Source organism: Myodes glareolus, chromosome 12 (genome assembly GCF_982192425.1).
Source record: "Myodes glareolus chromosome 12, mMyoGla1.1, whole genome shotgun sequence".
Lineage (NCBI taxonomy): Eukaryota > Metazoa > Chordata > Mammalia > Rodentia > Cricetidae > Myodes > Myodes glareolus.
In genome coordinates this window covers 8,344,497-8,362,289 of record NC_142037.1, presented here as the reverse complement: position 1 = coordinate 8,362,289, position 17,793 = coordinate 8,344,497, and the positions used below count along the sequence as shown (strand labels likewise).

At 44.9% G+C, this 17,793-nt stretch overlaps 1 protein-coding gene across 16 annotated transcripts in view; it reads left to right on the top strand.

The window, feature by feature from the left end:
* The window catches only part of Kcnma1 (potassium calcium-activated channel subfamily M alpha 1), a 720,864-nt gene that overhangs the window by 606,548 nt on the left and 96,523 nt on the right, over window positions 1-17,793 (top strand). For all 16 annotated transcript variants that reach the window (XM_085698388.2, XM_085698387.2, XM_085698389.2 and 13 more), the window contains one exon: window positions 12,536-12,629. In XM_085698388.2, the coding sequence (XP_085554514.2) occupies window positions 12,536-12,629 (94 nt within the window). The remainder of the gene's footprint in view (window positions 1-12,535; window positions 12,630-17,793) is intronic.

Genomic DNA, 17,793 nt, shown 5'->3' with positions numbered 1-17,793 from the left:
TTCCCTGAGTACCCCAATCTGTAGCACTTGTTGTCTGGGGTTCTTACTGAGCTCTGTTGTGATGCCATCATACATTTTTATTGCTATTTTTTTATATAACTCATGTATAAATTTTTTTGGATAAAGCTGTCTTGTTTCTCTGACTAAACTTGTTCTCTTTAAAGATTTTTTTTAAAGAAAAGTTCAAGAAAAAAACAATACCCTGAGGTTTTTGTTTGCTTTCATTATTATTTTGTTGCTTTATTTATTTATTCAGGCAGTAATTGGGATTAAACCTAGGAACTTGTGCTTGCTAGATAGCTGTTCTACCCTTGAACTATATTGTCAGCCCAATGTTTCTAAGGTTTTGGTTCAATAGACAGGCATGAGACTCAAGCATTGGTATTCTACAAAGTTCCCTGGTTCCTTTCCTTGGAAGCCAGGGCTCTTTAATTACCAAGGCAAATCAGATTTTCCTTGGCACAACAGTCTTTATTTCCCTCTTCAGTAACCTTCTCTGTGGAGTCTGGTAGGAAGTACTGGAGAGTTGTTTGTGGCTGACTAGTTATATGGCCTTTAGTCCACAGCCGGCTTCAGTGATATTTCTCACATAAGAGGAGACAGCGTGGTGCTCAAATCATCACTAAGCACGTCTGGGAAGGTCTTACATTTAATGAACTGCAATCCCTTAGGAGGGGAACTGTCTTGCCCATGCCACACATGAGGTCTAGGCCTTGGAAGAAGAAGCCAGGCTTCCTGACCGCCAGACTGTTGTTTTCACTCTGCCATGCCAGCTCTAGGCACTGGGCTCACTTTCCTAGCAGACCTCACCAGGGGCTCACGCCTGTGAAAGGTTCAGACATGTGAGTGACATTAGAGGAACTGCAGAGTCTAGTTGGGGAGTGGGACACGCTGCAACAGGAAACAAACTGATAATGGGACGAAATAAGGAGATGACAATGGCGGGTCTAATATGAGAAGGGCCAAGAAAGTCTTAGAGAGACTCTACCTCATGCAGGACCATTTCCTGGAAAGGGCGCGTGTAGCCTATCCCTTGAAGGCTGAGTAGGCCTGGAAGATAGGACGGGAAGGAGTCAACACTTCCCCATCCCATAATTTGCCTGCCTTGCCACACCTCCCATGACCTCTCACCTGAAGTCTGTTGCCCTTCCCTGTCAGGCAACACAGATTTTCTGTGATTTAGAGGAACCATGGGGTTCTCCCTATTTCTGTCTGAGTTTCACTGTCACAGCCTCCTCCACTTGAACCCATTTAAAGCTTTTCAGGCTGACTCTGCTTTATGACACTGGGCAAACCCAATCATTTGGCATGAGCAGCTCACCAGAGTCGTGCAAACGTGGTTCAAAGGTGATGGTTGAATATAAAGCAAAGGCTGGGGGTGGTACAGAACGCCCACCTCCTTCTCCCACTTAGACAAAGAACCAGTTGCTGGGGGTGAGGGTGGGAGGCAGAAAGAGTGCAAGCCCGTTTGAAGCCTATTTAAAAGAATGCCCTGCCATTGAAAGACAATAGACTTGCAATGTAGAGAATCCTGTAACAGACTTCCAAGCTTTTCCTCAAGCCAAGGGAACTCACAGAGACCGTTTAGTAAGAGGTCATCAAGGGAGCTAGCCAGTGCACTGTTTCACTTCCCGTCCATTCTCAGGATATCCCTGGGACTTAGGTTCTTGGTCCATTCACATTGCATCAGAGAGCCAGTTAGAGTTTTGTAAGCCTCCAAATGCATAGGTCTGGACCCAGTAGAGTAGCTTCGGGTCCTCGCTCATAGCTTATTCCCTCCTTGCCACGCAGCACCAACTGATATTTTGAGACAAATCATGCCTTATGCATGCCCTGTCTTGGGGATGTTGCTCTTCAAGAAATGCGGATGTGGACTACCTGCCCTGCACCCAGGCCGGCCACTGTATCCTGCAGTGGGGTACTAGTCCAGTTGCTGAACCCTTGCTCCCTGAGAAAAAGACTTTACTAGGATAGACACTTGACTTCCTGTAGGACTTTTAAATGTAGTTAGAAATCCTTGGTTTCGCGGGTTAAGTTCTGGCTGAACAATTGTCTCTCTATAAAATTCCTATATTAGCCAGGTGGTACCATGCAAAATATTTGCTTCTCATGCTGTCTGTCTCCTTGTGATGTCCGCTATTCCAGAGTATCTATCTGATCTCTCGAGTTGGCAGCAATAGGTTTTATAATGCTGAGTAACTTCTCTGAGAACAGAACTCCAAAGAGACTCAGAGGCTGTGGAGACGGCTCAGTGAGTAGAGTTCTTGCCATGCAAGCTTGAGGATCAAAGTTCAGTACCTCCGACCTACATTAGGAGTCAAGTCTAGCAATGTGTACCCAGAATCCCAGCATTGGAGTGACAGAAACGGGAGAGTCCCTGGAGCTTGCTGGCCAGCTTAGTCTAGCCATACCATCGAACACTGTCTCAAACACTAAGATGAAAGAGATGGAGAAAGATATCTGATGTTGACTCCTGGCCTACACACACACACACACACACACACACACACACACACACACACAGGGTGAGAGCTGTCACTCAGGCAAGTGACTTAACTCCAAGATCCCCTCTCCTCATGTTTTTCTCATGGGTGGGGTTCTGGTGGCTAATGATCTGAATTACAGTGTGCAGATCCAGGCTCTGGTTCTGGCTTTGATTTTAGTGTAGTCTTGAATCCAAAGAAGATTGGACTAGAACACTCCTGAAGCCTTTCGAGCCCTACTTCTGCACCCTACACCTTGTCCTCACAGTGCACCTGCATTTTACAAATGCTGCACAGGATGCATCCTGATCATAAACTACAGTAGAATATAGAGCATGATCTGATTGTTCAGGAGTGTCTTTAGAAGGTGACTCTGTCTTTAAAAGACATACTAAATGTTGTGTTTAGTGTAAAATCACGATCCCAACTGTTCCTTGCCTTCCAAGGTTAAAAACAGCATATTTCTAAAGGGCTCTGTCAGGACATTCTTCATTGGGCACCTGAATTGCATAAAAATCCATGCATTTTCCTTTTGTCTGAGTTTCAGAGCAATATCGTGTAACCATCTGGAATACATATTAGGATTCCAGGGGGCTCTTTACACAGTGGACTCCATGGCAGATAGTGTATTTATGGATGAGCTGATAGTGGTAATATTAGTGATACTTATTTGTATAATATATGGTTTAGGAAACAACTTCATGTAGACACAGTTGGAGTCTCGGCTCATCTTTAGAAGGCTGAACCAGTGAGGCAAATATTAATTTTAAAAACAAGAACAGCAAAGTGGAAACAGAAATAAAAGTATGATTGACATCTTCTGCCAGTCATGTTTATTTGAAGCTGTTTAGGGGAGGGGAAAAACAGAGAGAAGGTGAGATACTAGTCAAAATACACAAGCTAATAGGAACGTGCAACCCACAGTGTAAACCGGTGTAGCGGTAACTGGGTGAGTTTGATGTGGGCTTGTGGTGACATCCGTGAGAGGCCTGACCCCATCTCTCTTTTCTGTTTCTCACCCTGGGCAGGTGGCAAGTCTCAGGCTTCCAGGCAGCATGATCCTTTCTCCACTCCTTTGGATATCTGACAATTTGTAAATCCAGGAGGAAGCTTGTGTTGCCAGTGCTGTCCTTAGCAATCTCATGCACACAGCGTGAAGTGATCCAAAGAAATAATTCACTGGTTAAGTCTGCCCAGTGCCATTCGGTGCGGTGGTAGAAATAGCACCTTGAATGCCCTTGAGAAATGGGCAAGGATGGGCTGTGGAGGAGGCTGGTTTAAGAGCATATCTGAAATCTCAGGAGTCAGTAGTACCATGTAATATCTTTAAATGATCAAAATGTAGGAAAATCCATGGTGAAGAAAATCTCTTCTTTTAAAGTATGATTCAGTAAACAATGGTTTAATGCCAGTGTTTAGCCATGGAATCCAATGGGAAGGAGAACAAAAATGGCTGGCAGAAAGCTAGGAGCTTTGGCCACCTATGTAAGCCCTTTCAGCATGCTAAGAACAGTGCCTGGCATCATAATGGGGATTTTGCTCATGATAATATGAGCGAGCCCTGGTGTGATCCATGGTAAAATAAAACTTACACGATAATTAGCCAGTTGGAAGAAAGTTGCTTCCAGGTACTACACATTCCATTCCATTTGATTGTGTCTTTGTTGACTGTATGAGCTGAGGATTGTAATCCCCCACATAGCTCAAAAATATCAGCTCTAACCTTAAAATAAACAAATAAAGATGCTCATATCTTAAGCACCATTGCTCTGTAGGCTCCAGCTGATGATTTTATTAAGGATGTGGCAGGAAGGAGAGAATCAAGCATAATTAAAAATTCATAAATACATAATTCATTGGCATGAAATAATTTTAATGGGATGGATGCTGGGTTGTCTATTTCTTCCAGAAAATAACGGAGATGCTCTGATGAAAGCCCATAATCTGGCCTCTATGAAATGCTTGCCAAACTGATGGGGTGCATTTTCTTCTCTGAAACTACCTTTGATAAGAAACACATTACAAACTCATCAGTTTGGCTTCCTGTTAACAAAGAGACAGCAGCCGTCTGGATCATTCTGGATTCGCAGTGAAACTGCCACACCATGTATCCTCTAAGTAACACTATGCCAGTTTGACAAGGGGCAGATGAATCCAGGAGCGACTGTGCAGGGGTTTAAATCTATGCGGCAGCTGACGGTTGAAATAATCATCTGTAGATCGCTCTGAGCTAGCCGGGGAAAGGTTGAAGCTGTATATTTTGAACATATCTACTCTAATGGTTAATCTCTTGTCTTGTACGGGCTCTCACAGGGTGGACCAGCAGCATATACTGACAGCTTCGAGGTATTACTCACAGTAGATGGGCTTTCGCCTTGACTTTCAGAGTAGCCAGTGGATGAATGTAAGTTAGCTTGACTGGAAAAGGGAAAACTCACCTGACTCAAGTCCTCCAAATATGAGGAAACCAGCAGGCCTCACAGCAAGGGACATTAGTGTCATTAAATGACCTCTGTTGGTCCCCAAGTCTCCGACTGTGTGCTGCAAATAGACCCTGACCCTTACTGTATTGTTTGCCTGCTTGAGCAGGTGGGAAGGACAGTGTTCTTTGGGAGGACGGGAAGCTGGACAGATGTGCAGAGGGACTGCTGCAGAGATCAACAGTCTTTCTGCCGAAGGTCAGTCAGTTAGTATCTCAAGCTTTGGAGGCCATGTGGCCTCTAATGAATTATGAAGTTACTCAGCACTGTTGAAGAGGAAAAGAAGCTATGGGCAAAGGTAATCAATGATAGTGGCCCTGGTCACATGCAATTTCATTTAGAGATACTAAAATTTGAATTTCGTTTGGTTTTGTTCTTGAGACTCTCCGTAGGGTCTAGGCTGGCCTCAAACCCTTGATGTTTCTGCCTCAGCTGTTCAAGAGCTGAGATTACAAGCCACATACCCTCCTATGGCTAGCTAACATCTTTTCAATATTTTAAGAAACATTATCCTTATAGTATTCTCCCCAAACATTTGACAATGGTGGGCTGTACAAAAACACATGGTAGGCCACTGTTTGTTGACTCTCAACATGAGAGAGAGAAGAAGAAGGTCAGGTTGGTGCCAGGAGCTGAGCAGCCTTCATCTGCACTGCGAGTGACCCACCAAACCTGAACCTCACACACTAGGGCTACAAGCAAGATTTGAATCCATCTTTGACCTAAAAGCCTCTGTTTGACACAAACTGAAAGGGGTCCTCCTGCTCCTGTAGTCTTTCCAGGCTCCACTGGAATTGCTGGGCGGGGGGGTGATGTTCTTGCTTTTCTTGTTTCCATTGTGTGCTTCGTCCTCCAACTTCATTGTTCCTGTCTGTGTCCTGCTGCTGAGAAGCTAATACCCAGTGATCATCACCAGAGGCTTCTTGTCCATGAGGCAGCAGAGACAGTCTGTTCCAAGAAAATAAGAAAGAAATAAAAGGGCTAAAGGCAACCAGATCTCTGAAAGGAATTTTCTACTGAATGCTGAACAGGGCAGAGTGATAGGAAAATAATTAAAGCAGGGCCAGAGCTCAGGGAAGACATTAGCTGAGATTCTAGATGTAAGGCTCTTTGAGGAACGTGGCGTTCCTACTGGGATGCAAACAAGACGCAGGGATTGTTTGAGAGATGGGGATGAGGCATGTGGGTACCCTAGGTGTATACAGTCTATCCAGTTCAATTCTAGGGGAGCTTTTGTTTCTATTTATGTAAGGAGATTACAGTGAAGGTCACATAGATTCTGTTAACATATTCATAGCGTAGTTTCCCCCTTGTAGGAGCTGAATTCCTTTATTATTCTATATTGATGGACTCAAACTTACACAATTTAGGTTTCCTAGGCACTAAATAGAGCCAGAAATATACCCTATGATTAACTTCTACGTAACCTATTGTTCCTTAAAGTCTCCCTTCCCATTCTTCTATTAGCACCACAAAGGCCAGAAATGAAAAAGCACCAACAACCCTCCCTTCTGTGCCTCCCAGCTCTCCATGGGGCGGGTGTTCCCTGTGCCCATTAGTGCAGGGCAGCCTCCTATTTCCATTTTATATAATGACAGATTCTTTTAATAACCTACACCCTCCGAGTTTTCCAAATAAATCTGCTTCCTATTTTTTTCAACTACAGGTTGCGAGATTGCCCAGCTGGATAATGTACAGGAAGACGTGACTGTTCAATTTTAGAGAGTTTTGTATGTTTGAGACATCCTTCATCTTTCCGTGGCTTGTATATTAATATTTTGCATGCTCTTTCACAATTACTTTCTTAGATTGGTTTTAGTGGGGGTCCTGTGACAAGTTCTTGATGATACAGCCTCTGATCGGCAAGGCAGACATTCTCATTCTAAGGATGACGTCTCTGAGTCCCCTGTGCTCTGATATTGAGCTGTCCACCTGCCTTCTTGGCGTGTGTGTCTTGGTCATGCTTATTGCTCTGTCCCTTTCATGGACTTACAACAATTCCTAGCTACAGGCTTCATTCTGTATCAACAATCAAGTGCTAGTTCGGACAGTCATGATACCCAGCCCACACTGTGGCTTCTCTGTCTGGGATTTATGATCTTTGCTTTTCTCTCATCTCTTAAGGAAACTCCCACACCCAGTTGCCAGACCTAAGAGGCTGCCAGGGTGAAGCATCCTTCTGTCATTTAGGATCCATTTTCCTCTTGGTTCTGCATTTTAAGACCCTGAATGTTAGTTAATTCATCAAGACTTTTTGTTAGAGAACAGACAGTTATATTTCAGAGAGTTCCATCAGCCAAGGAGTTACTATCCATGGTGCCTCTCATTGAAGAATGATGATGTTACTAGAGATTCCATGGCTTGTTTTGAAGGAGATGCTAGGAGACATATTTGTGTTACCCTTTACCCCAGCAATCATGTGTTCAGTGTTTATCCTTAGTGTTAGCCAGACAGCAGGTAGAGAGCAAACATGACCCCTCTGGAAAGTTCCTGTGTTCCGCTGATATCACAGAGAAATATGACACATCAGACTCTTTGTATTTGTTATTTTTGCTGAGGGGATGGTGCTGGGGACAGAACCCAGGGCATTATCACACATGCTGAGCAAGCTCTCTGCCTTTGAGCTATACCCCAAACCCCTAGCACTACCCTGTCTGAGAAGTGTCTGAGGTGTGGCATTTAGGTTTAGATCAAGTTCAGCAGTGATGTCAAAACCAAGATGGCCAATCAGGCTGATGGTCTGGGAAGAGAAGCAGCAGGATAGCAACGAAGGCTAAAGACTTGAAATGTAAAGAGCATTGAGCAGGACTCTCTCCAGCTAGTAGCTAGTAGCCCTGATCCTGCTGTGAAACTGGTTTTGGTGTGTGTGTGTCCATGTGTGTTGTGGGTGAGAAGAGGAATTCTTTATATGTCTGGAGATTTCTACTCAAAGAAGATTTTTTTTTCTGAATTTTCAGATGTCACTCCTCCACCGAGTCTTTCTGGAAGTCAATGGAGGGAAAAAGAAAGAAAAGACCCTCCTCTTCAGCCATGGGGGAGAAACTTCTATTCTAACACGAAAGGATAGTTGTATTTAGTGTTAAAACCAGTTGGTAACTTTTGTAATGACCAATTCACTAGGGATTAATTTCAATTTTCTTCTCTCCTTATTCTTCGGCAGTCAAGGCTGAAGCTAGAGCACGCTATCACAAAGACCCGTTTGTGCACAAGAATGCAACTCCCAATTCTCAACATGTGCCCAAGCCAGGTGACAGAGTGCTGGGCTTTGTCCCGATGTGTAATCGTTGCCTGGTGCCCCTCAGACTTTCTCTGTAACATGCTAAGCTCAGTTGAAGAAGAGAGAGGACTACCGTGGCTTTCAGCATGCATTAACTTGTTTGGGCCACAAAATTTGAAACAGAAAAGCCATAAAAAAAATGGATAATCAGTAAAACGACCCCACTCTCCAACTAGCAGCTTGCGCCCTGACTTCAGTAGGAAGCCCCTTCAGCGTGGTCCCTTTGTGTTCAAGCATGCCATTTATTTTGAGTGACTCCAGTGTGAATATGACATTACTAATGATCTGCTAAGTGTGTGCAGATGTGGGTTACTCCAGATGTGGTGATTAATAACGTAATGGAGATAGCTGTTTGACTCATGTTTATGAGTTTTTGCCTTTTATTACTTTTCTGAGTTTATTTGCTTTGAGCTATTTTTTAACCCCAGCCAACAAACCCACCTTCAAATCTAAGAGCTTCATCCTTCACCCCCTGCTAAATCTCATGAAGAAAACAGGGAAGAGGGAAATGCCCTAGGCTGGAGGAGACTGCTGGATTCATCCCACACAAGTATTAGACTGCTCGGGCAACCTGAAAATCACAGCCATGCCCATTTCAAGGACCCTTAACAAGAGGCATCGGTGAACCCCACCATAATATTTGCTGCTTAGAGAGTAACACAAAGGCAGAGATTTCTTTCTTTTCTTTCTTTCTTTTTTTTTTTTTTAAATCTGGTAAAATATGTGATCATTTTGAAGTAAGGCCAGGCCCCTGGCCAGTGTTTCTGGAAGATGTTGCTTTGCTGTTGCTTAAAAACAGAATGCTGATGAAAAGTGGAATGAAATGTTGTTACAGATGTTGAGCTCCGCGTTAAGGCTGTTGGAATTACCGCCACATCTTAAATCAATTCCCAGAGCATTGTCTGGAGGTTATGTCACTGAAATAATGAATCCTCTTTAGTCAAGAAAACGCAAACATGTTAAAACATCATTGTAAGTTTAAATTAAACTCCAGCGCAAACCAGGGGATCTGAAGCCTCATTAGGCCAGCCTGACATTTTTCTAACGCTGACTCTTCTCCCCAAACTGTAAAACTGTTAGATTCAGGGCCTATTAGACAAGAGAGCACTGGGAAGTTACAACAGAACATTAAGTGTTATACTTAGGGATGTGCAAAAACAAGCCCTTGAATTTTATGAGGACTCGGAGACTGGAGAGAGTTTGCCTCCTATAAAAATTCCACATTAGATTCCCGAACTTGTTTGTATTTTGAAGAAGCTGGTAACTCGGGCTCCTTTAAAGGAGCCTGTCTTCCTGCAGCTCGCTCCACACAGAGGCCAGGAAGAATGCTAGGAAGGTGTATTACAGTTAGCCAGAAAGCAGGTTAAATGCAAGCCTGTGAGTGTGCCTGTTTGCGAGGCAGTGGTTTGCTACAACATGTTTGTCTTTCATGAAAGTGAGTAAATTTCAGTCTCTCCTTTAATCCCATTTTTATTTCTCCCGTGTAGTCATAGAAGCCATGAAACAAGCATCATGTCTTAGAGCTCAGCTACAAGTTTTTCTAGATCTGCTTTCTTTAAATATACAGAAATTGGTGGAACTCATAGAAATGATAAGAATTAAATATGTGTTATGTCCTACTTAGTAAGGAGAATTTATCCGTGCTCCTCTGCTGAGATCTAAACCATGTGTAATGTTATCCATTATACAGTATTCATATATTTAAGCTGAGGACATTTTCCATCCCAGCTCTTCAGGGACCAGATTTCCAGGCTCCAAATAAAGCTTTGAACATGGTTCCATTGAAGTGAACAAATCCCAGCTTAAATGCACTGTGATTATGATGAATGATCTCTCAGAGTTGCAATGAAAATAAATAGTTGCCTTGCATAGAAGCAGGCATCACACTCTTTCCACAGTAAGGTGTCTCCCCAGAGCTGGCTAACACATACGAACTTGCAGATCTCCCATCTGAAGAGCCGTGGCAGCTAACAGCAGAGGCTAGGTAAAAGGAAAAGGGATGCTTAATCAAAGAGGATATTTTCTTAGAGGCCCAGAGCTAATGGGGAAGAAAAAATTAAGCAAAGAGTTCAGCAGAAAAGCCAATGAAAGTAACTAATAGAGACTCTTTCCATAATTGGCCACAGCCATGGTGACGTGCAGTGGTCTTGAGGAAGCTGACAGTTTTTGACTAGGATAGATGAAAGACCTTTTGGGGCATTGTTCTGTAAGCTTATGAAAGGAGACGGATAATTTATACCCCCAATAAACATACTTATGCTCTCAAAAATAAAACACTCATTTAAGTAGTATACTAACAACTCTCCGGGTCACGCTGTTGCAGTTTAACAGTGGCCCATATTAAAAGGTGGCCTTGGATTATGCAAAGAATCAACGCAAGCTTTCTTCTCCAGTCTAAGGTGGGGAAATGTAAAAGTATATTTAGGCATGTGTGTGAGCACGTACATACACTCACACTTTAGCCTGCTTTGAATTGCGTTGGATGCCTGTCCCCTGTCCTCTGAAAGGAAGATGAATTCAGGTCAAATTCAGAGTGCCTGTTTGCTGGCTGAGAGATGCATATCAACTCTAAGTGATTTTTTCAATACCATTTATGTGGCTTGTATTTATTTCCTTTAATCTTTTAAGTGCTGTTTAGTCTCAGTGTGATTTGCTGTGGATACTCATTTCTGATAAGACGTGATATCCTCCCAGCCACATCGCCCCAGCCTGGAGCGCTAGGTGACTGATAGGGTCTCAGCCTGAGTGGAGCCTAGGGTGGGCGGTGGGGGTGGAGGAGGGAGCAGGTGGCAGAGGGAATGGGTTGTGAGTCTTTGCAGGTCCTTTCTGGCCTTGATTCCATCTGGTATTCCTCTCACCCAGTCACACCATTTTCCCCTTGCCTTGGGTCAGTCAGAATGAGGTAACCCCAAACCGACAGTAGGGCAGAGGTGTGACATTCTGAAGCAAATCTGGGGGTCAGTTAGACCGGCGGAACCCCTTTGGCACTGTGTGTCCTCACTGCCCATGTTTCTTTAGGGTTTTCAGAGAGGCGCTCTAGAGAGCATGCTCTGTTATTGGGTCGTCTGGACAACAGCAAGCAGCTGAGCTGGCTGCCTGCCCCCCTAAGCCTCATACATATTAACATACACCAAGCTGCTTTTGATGTTGTCACCACTAATATTTCTCTTCTTAGCTTTAAGGTTACTTCCATGCATTATGAGTTTCAGGGCTGTTTCCTCCTAGTCATATGACAATCATCTCTGAAACTCCGAGGATCCTCTATCACCATCTCGGCATGACAGTGTTAGCCTGGACTGTGTGAGGGTGGGGAGAGCAGGGCTAGAATTGTGTTGCACATGTCTTTGGGTGACAGGCTGGGCAAGTATCTGCTAATTGTCCAGCAGCGCTCTTAGAAAACAAGCATGGTGCAGGCTAACCCATCTCCAGTGCTTATTAGTGGGTGTCTCTGGGCAAAAGCAGCCGAGTGCAGTGTGCTGTGTTGTCTGTGAGTAAAGCTTCACATCGCTTAGTGATCTATGTGGTTCAGACATTTGGAAAGCAAGCTTATGGTTTCCAGGCCTCTCTGCCGCCCTCCATCCTCCACTGCCTCCTTCGGAGGTGTCATCATTCAGTGACAGCCTTCTCCTTCATTCCAGTGCTCTCTCCAGCCCCAAGTTCGCCCCCTGGTGGCCGCTGCGAGGAAGAGAGCTGAGCTGGGCTGGGGACTCTTGAGCCCACATGCACTAGGGTTCCCAGCCCTGGGAACCCTGCCAGTGAAACATGAGCAGCTAAGGCCTGGAATCCCTGCCTCTCTTCAAGGCTCTTGCTGTGGGTGCAAGGGCTGGGAACCAGTTATGTTGGTTCATTTGCAGAAGTAGCAGGCAGGCTGCTAATCCGCTACCTCAAATACAACTCTAGTTCTGATTTTGGTTACAAGAAAATTCATTTGATTATTCAACCAAGCAAAGTGTTAACTCCTAACCAAAATTAACTCCTAAAAATAATGATATGTATTTTTATATGTGGATAAATCACTATTTTCTCATTCTTTCTTACACCAGGGCATTTATAGGTTGTTCTAGTCTCTTTACAGTGCATGTTCAAGGGTTGGTGCATAAAGCAATATTGCTTCACCCTCCTCTCAGCCGGCCTCTCTGACTAACGCATTCCGTCTTTGTTACTGGGCCTCTAAAGGCAGCCCTGACTCTCTAGTGAGTGACTGAGCCTTGAATGTGTGTCCTTTGATATCTTGCCTGTGTTTCGCAGTCTTCCCTCAAACTGTTCATAATCTCACAAGCTGCCTGTATTTGCAGTTGAAGATGAGCAGCCGCCAACGGTGTCACCCAAAAAAAAGCAACGTAATGGGGGTATGAGGAACTCACCCAACACCTCCCCGAAGCTGATGAGGTAAGCAGATCCCCCAGCATGGTCCCCTCCCCAGCTCCTTCTCAGGCCTCTCCACCTGCTGAAGCCCAGGCCCAGACCTTCCTCCTCAGTCAGCTCCGTGGGGGAGGGGAGAGAGATTGTTAGATGGCTTCTTAAAGGCTGGAGTATTTATTCTGTCAGCTTGTCAGCAGTTAATGATAGAGCTGAAAAAATTCTGTCACGAAAAACAGTTTGAAAAGCTGTTTGAAAAATACATAGGCTTTAAAGTCCTAGCTGTCACCATGTCCTGTCTGTGTGTAGTTACTAAACAGCAGTGGCACTAATGACGCCGGGAACCAATCAGAGGAACTCTGTGCTTAGTTTGCCTGCGGCAAGGCTCTTTCTGCTGGAGTCCCTCTGAGGACTGGTTTCTGTACTTAAGGCCATATGTGAGATGTATCATCACAATCAAAAATGAACCTGGAGATTACCTTCCTTTTATCCTGTCGATGAAAATCAAATTTCTGTTAATTGATTTTGACTGAGAAAAAAAAAAGTTTAATAATCCGTGGGCTTGCCAATGTAAAGTTCAAAAGTAATCCAGCTCTGCTCAGGTTCAAAGCAATATTAATTATGGAACTGGGTGTGCTAGCAACTTTCCTTCCTTTCTTCCTTCCTTCCTTCCTTCCTTCCTTCCTTCCTTCCTTCTTCTCTCAGTCTGTCTCTCTTTTCCTTTCTTTTCTCCCACTTCTAAACTATGACAACATCTAATAAATAGTAAATTAAAACAAAGTCTCAATACAACTCTACAAGTTCCTGTTTGGGCAAATTCTTCTTGTGTCACCTTTGTCTCTTTGATTGTCCCCCGGCCCCATCATCTATTTCCTCAAACCTCGTAACTCTCCCACACTTTTATGAGAAGGAATGATTTCAGGTCCTGGAGATAATTCGAAGGGTAAAGGGTTTGCTCTACAAACTTAAGACCTGAGTTTGAGACCCACAACCCACGGGTGCTGGGGCGGAGCCATGTGCGGAGGCTCATGGATAATACTGAAATTGGAGAGAAAGAGACTGGTGGGTTCTTGGGGCTTGCTGGCCAGCCACCCTGCTACTTGGTTAGTTCTACATCAGAGAACTCTAAGTGAGTGACCCTGTCTCAAAAGAAAAGGTGGATAGTGCCTGAGGAATGAGGTTGTCTCTCTGGTGTGTGTGTGTGTGTGCGCGCATGCACACGTGTGTGTCTGTGTGTGTGCGCGCGCACTCACGTGTGTTGTACAGAGAGAAAGAGAGGGAGGAAAGGGCCTGAGATTTCAGAACTGTACTGCTCACCCTAAATCGTTCCTCTTCTGGAAATCCCTGCCTCCCTGACGTAGCTTTGCTCTTCCATGGACAAGGACCCCTCTCCTTTAGTTCACTGATATGCACTTCTCCACTGTGCTGGCCTCACCTCTGTCCACCCTTCTGAGACTTAGATAGGGACTTGTATTTCAGTGATGGGGACATGGCTTCCCAGTGGCAGATCCACCTGGCCCTTTCTCGCTCTCTTGTCATGTGTGCCCCTCTCTGCTCTGTGAAGGGCTTCCTTCAGTGTCCTAAGCCTCCTCTGTGCCGCCTTGCTGGGGCTCTGCTGATTTACAGGCATGTTTACAGTTTACTATGAGAAGGAATGAAACGCACCAGCTGCCAAGCCACTGGGTTTTATGACGCCAGTTGTCAGCCTAGCATTCAAGTCCTGTTTACTCACCTTCAGGTAATCGGCTTAGCTAATGCTAATAGTTTTCTCCATTTAAAGGAGAGAAAAGCCCAAGTGCTTTCTTTTGCCTAAATTTAGAGAAGCAAATAAATAAATAAAGAGGAATCTGAAAAATATGAAACCTTGGGAGCCAAATTCCCTGTCCCTGTTTGCTATGTAAAGTATGACTCGTTGCTTTGATCTTGAGTAATAATAATTCTGAGGAGTTACACTGTTTTCATATGCTTCAAAGCTGTGTCAAAGTTTTGCTGCTTAAGGGTACTTCTTTATTCTGTTGGCTCTTGGGTACCAAGATGACAGGTCTCCTGTAAGAGGTGGAGGCTTTTTTAAGTCGTAGCCTTCAGCAAAACATCAAATTACCAAATCCAGGGTAACATACTTCTACACAAATGCCTTTCCTGTAGATATATTATAGCATATATATTAAATACTTTAGTGTTACGTGCTACATTTTATGTGCAATAGAAAGTGATGGTTTGAAGTAGCCTTGGGGGGACTTTTTTCCATAAGCAGAAAAAGCTAGTGTATACCATATCAAGTATGGTTTTTACAGGACTTTCTGCCTGAAGGCCTTTGTAAATAAGTAATGATCAACAGATTGGCTGTGGGTTTTTGAAAAGCATGCCCATGTCAGTTTGCATGATGGGGGAGAATTTTCAAAGTGGATCTTGCTTTCATTGCCTGCCTGAGAGGGGCTGAGGGAGACAGCCATCCCAGGCCAGAGCTGTCTTCTTCGTAGTGCATCAGAATAGCTAAATGGGGGTCAGGTGCTGAGCCGAAACTTGCCAAGCTACAAAACCCAAGGCTTCTTCTGTTGGTGCCCATGGACTGCTGATCCCTCCAAAGTTACCATCATTGGGTGCCTTATCTCACCTGTCCGCAATGGCCTCCATCAGAGCTTCCCTGGGACAGTCCAGGCCATGCAAGTCAGGACACCCCTCTTTGTCTTTTTTCTCCCAGGTGACATTCTCCAGCTAATTTCAGAGAAACAGGGACATGGCCTCCGCTGGGTCCTCCATTTTCCTTCACATCCAGTGTAACAATGAAGGACCCAACCACAGAGCCTCCCGGTTGGCCTTTGATTGTATGGCACTGTCAGTGAGGCCCTGGCCCCTGTTCTTTCCAGATTCCTTTTGCTGCTCCACACCCAGCTCCTTCCTGCCTTCTTGCTTCCTCCTACCTCTTCAAACACCTCTTTTTACTCTTCAGAAGATGGGACTCCCCGGTCCTATTCCTCATGAACCCTCCCCCACCCCAGATCCTTAAAGAAGCTAATGACTTAGCTGAAGTGGGCTTTCTGGAGATCCGTGCCTCGCTTTTGAGCAGAATCAATCATTCTGAGTATGGGCAGGTTTTAGTGGCCTATGGGTGGTAATACGAATAGCTCCAGAGAAACTCAGAGCCCAGAATGGCGTGTGATGGTCTGTAATTTACCACCCTGCGCTTTGACAAATAAAATTGCCCCCCGGAGTGAGGACGTCCTCCAAATCATGTGCCAGCAGGAAATGTGGGGACTCTGCACTAATGGTCCCATCTCCCATTTGCTCTGGTGTCAGGCTCACCCTGACGACTTCGTGCCACTTCATTCTCTTTGTGATCATTACGTGAACAGCCTTGTTTTTGTTTTGTGTTTGTGTGTCTGGATTTTGTGATAGTAGATACTTTAGTCAGCCTGACAGAAACAGCCCCATCGCCATCCGTGGCCCTGGCAGTGAGGCTGGATGTGCGATGACAGACAACCTTTGGCACTGTACCCACTGAAAAATGAGTCACGGTGTCCCGGAGTCTCTGTCTCTGTCTGTCTGTCTCTCTCTTTCTCTCTTTCTCTCTCCTTCTTTGCTGGTTTCTTAATCTGGAGTTAGTGGAAGAACTTTTCCCAGTTTCTACCCAGATACCACACCTGCTGCCTAGTTGTCCCTCCCAAGTTGATCACTGCTTTGGAGGGTAACCATGTCTCTCCTCAGCTGTAAGTCCCTGTAGGGCAAGAATTTGATGAGAACTGTCTAGAAAGTTAGGAAAGCAAGTTACAATCTGCTGCCCGTCGTGTGATGAACGGTTAAAGCAGACTAATGTGAATCTAACCTCCCCATGCTCCCTGCCCAGGTATCGCAAAATGAATCACCTTCAGTTTGTTCACAGCCATATTCGAGGGATTGTTTTCTCACATGCTTTCTCAGATGATGAGAATCTGTACCTGGGCTCTCACATGTGTCCTCAAATGGAATCTCAGAAGGCTGTATGTGCCTCAGGTGCCTGCTCACCTCCCAGATTAACTCTCAGTGCACAGATGTTCCATGAGGGCCTACTGTGTTGCATGTATTGTGGGAAGTCTTTGAGGGATACGTATGGTGTGGTAGAGGGGAATCCAGTCTTCAAAATGCGACGGGGAAGCCCGCGCTGCACAGTCGAGTAAGGGTTTATTGCGCCTGTGAACATGGAAATACTGCTGTCCCTCTGAGCAGCTGTGGCTGATTTGAGAAGGAGGTGCCATTTGCCATCAGTATAGGAGAGTCTCTACTGATGTTACTACCACCTCTGGCTCGTGGTTGCCCGAGCATTATTTCCAGAGTGTTGTGTACGTAAGCTCATTGATAACTGTAGTTCTCTTAGCAAGTATAAGTTCCCCATATGACAGATGAAGAAGCGTGGGCATAGAGAGGTGAAGTCCATCACATCTGGGGAGTCTCACGTCTTAGAAAGATGGAGGAAAGAGTTGTTGCCCTTAGACCACGGTACATGGCATATTATGACTGCATTGATGGGTCCGTGGAGTCACATCACTGGAGTTGAAAATGTGTGTGTATTCTAGCTTCCCAATCATGGAGAATCTTGCCTGCTGTAGGTTTTTGAGGAATTGGTACCCTAAGTTGGGTGTGGGAGGATCATTGCTAATGGTATGAGGGTGGCCATGGAGTCCCCCATCAGGACCATTCTGCATTTATAAATGTGGAGATGTGTAAGAGGGAGCCCATCCAACCCCAGCCTCTGTCATGGTTTTCTTACTCAGAAGGTCTCAGTTTAGGTCACGTGGTATTTCTGACATGACTTTTGCAATCTGAGCAAGGCAGAGAAGCCTAGAAATGAGGATTTCTGTGGGATATGTCAGGCAGATAATTTATACAAAGAGGTATCTCTCACTCAGGCCAGCACAGATAATTAATGATGCCCCAAACAGAGACATTGAGCTCTTCGAAGAGCATTTCACGTCGTGAGACCCGGGAAGCCTTAGCCCTCCATTTCCTGAGAAGGAAGGGAATAGAATTTGAGGGAGCAGACTGTTGTCTTGGGCACTGGCTGATCAGTGGGTGAAATGAACATCTACTTGTTAAGTCGCATCTCCTCTCTTTTGACTCATAACTTTCATGGAGACCTTTTGTTAGGACTTCTCATACCAGTCCCCACCAGTGAGACAGATTCTAAGGATAGGAAATGTAAAATTGGCCTGAAGCCCAC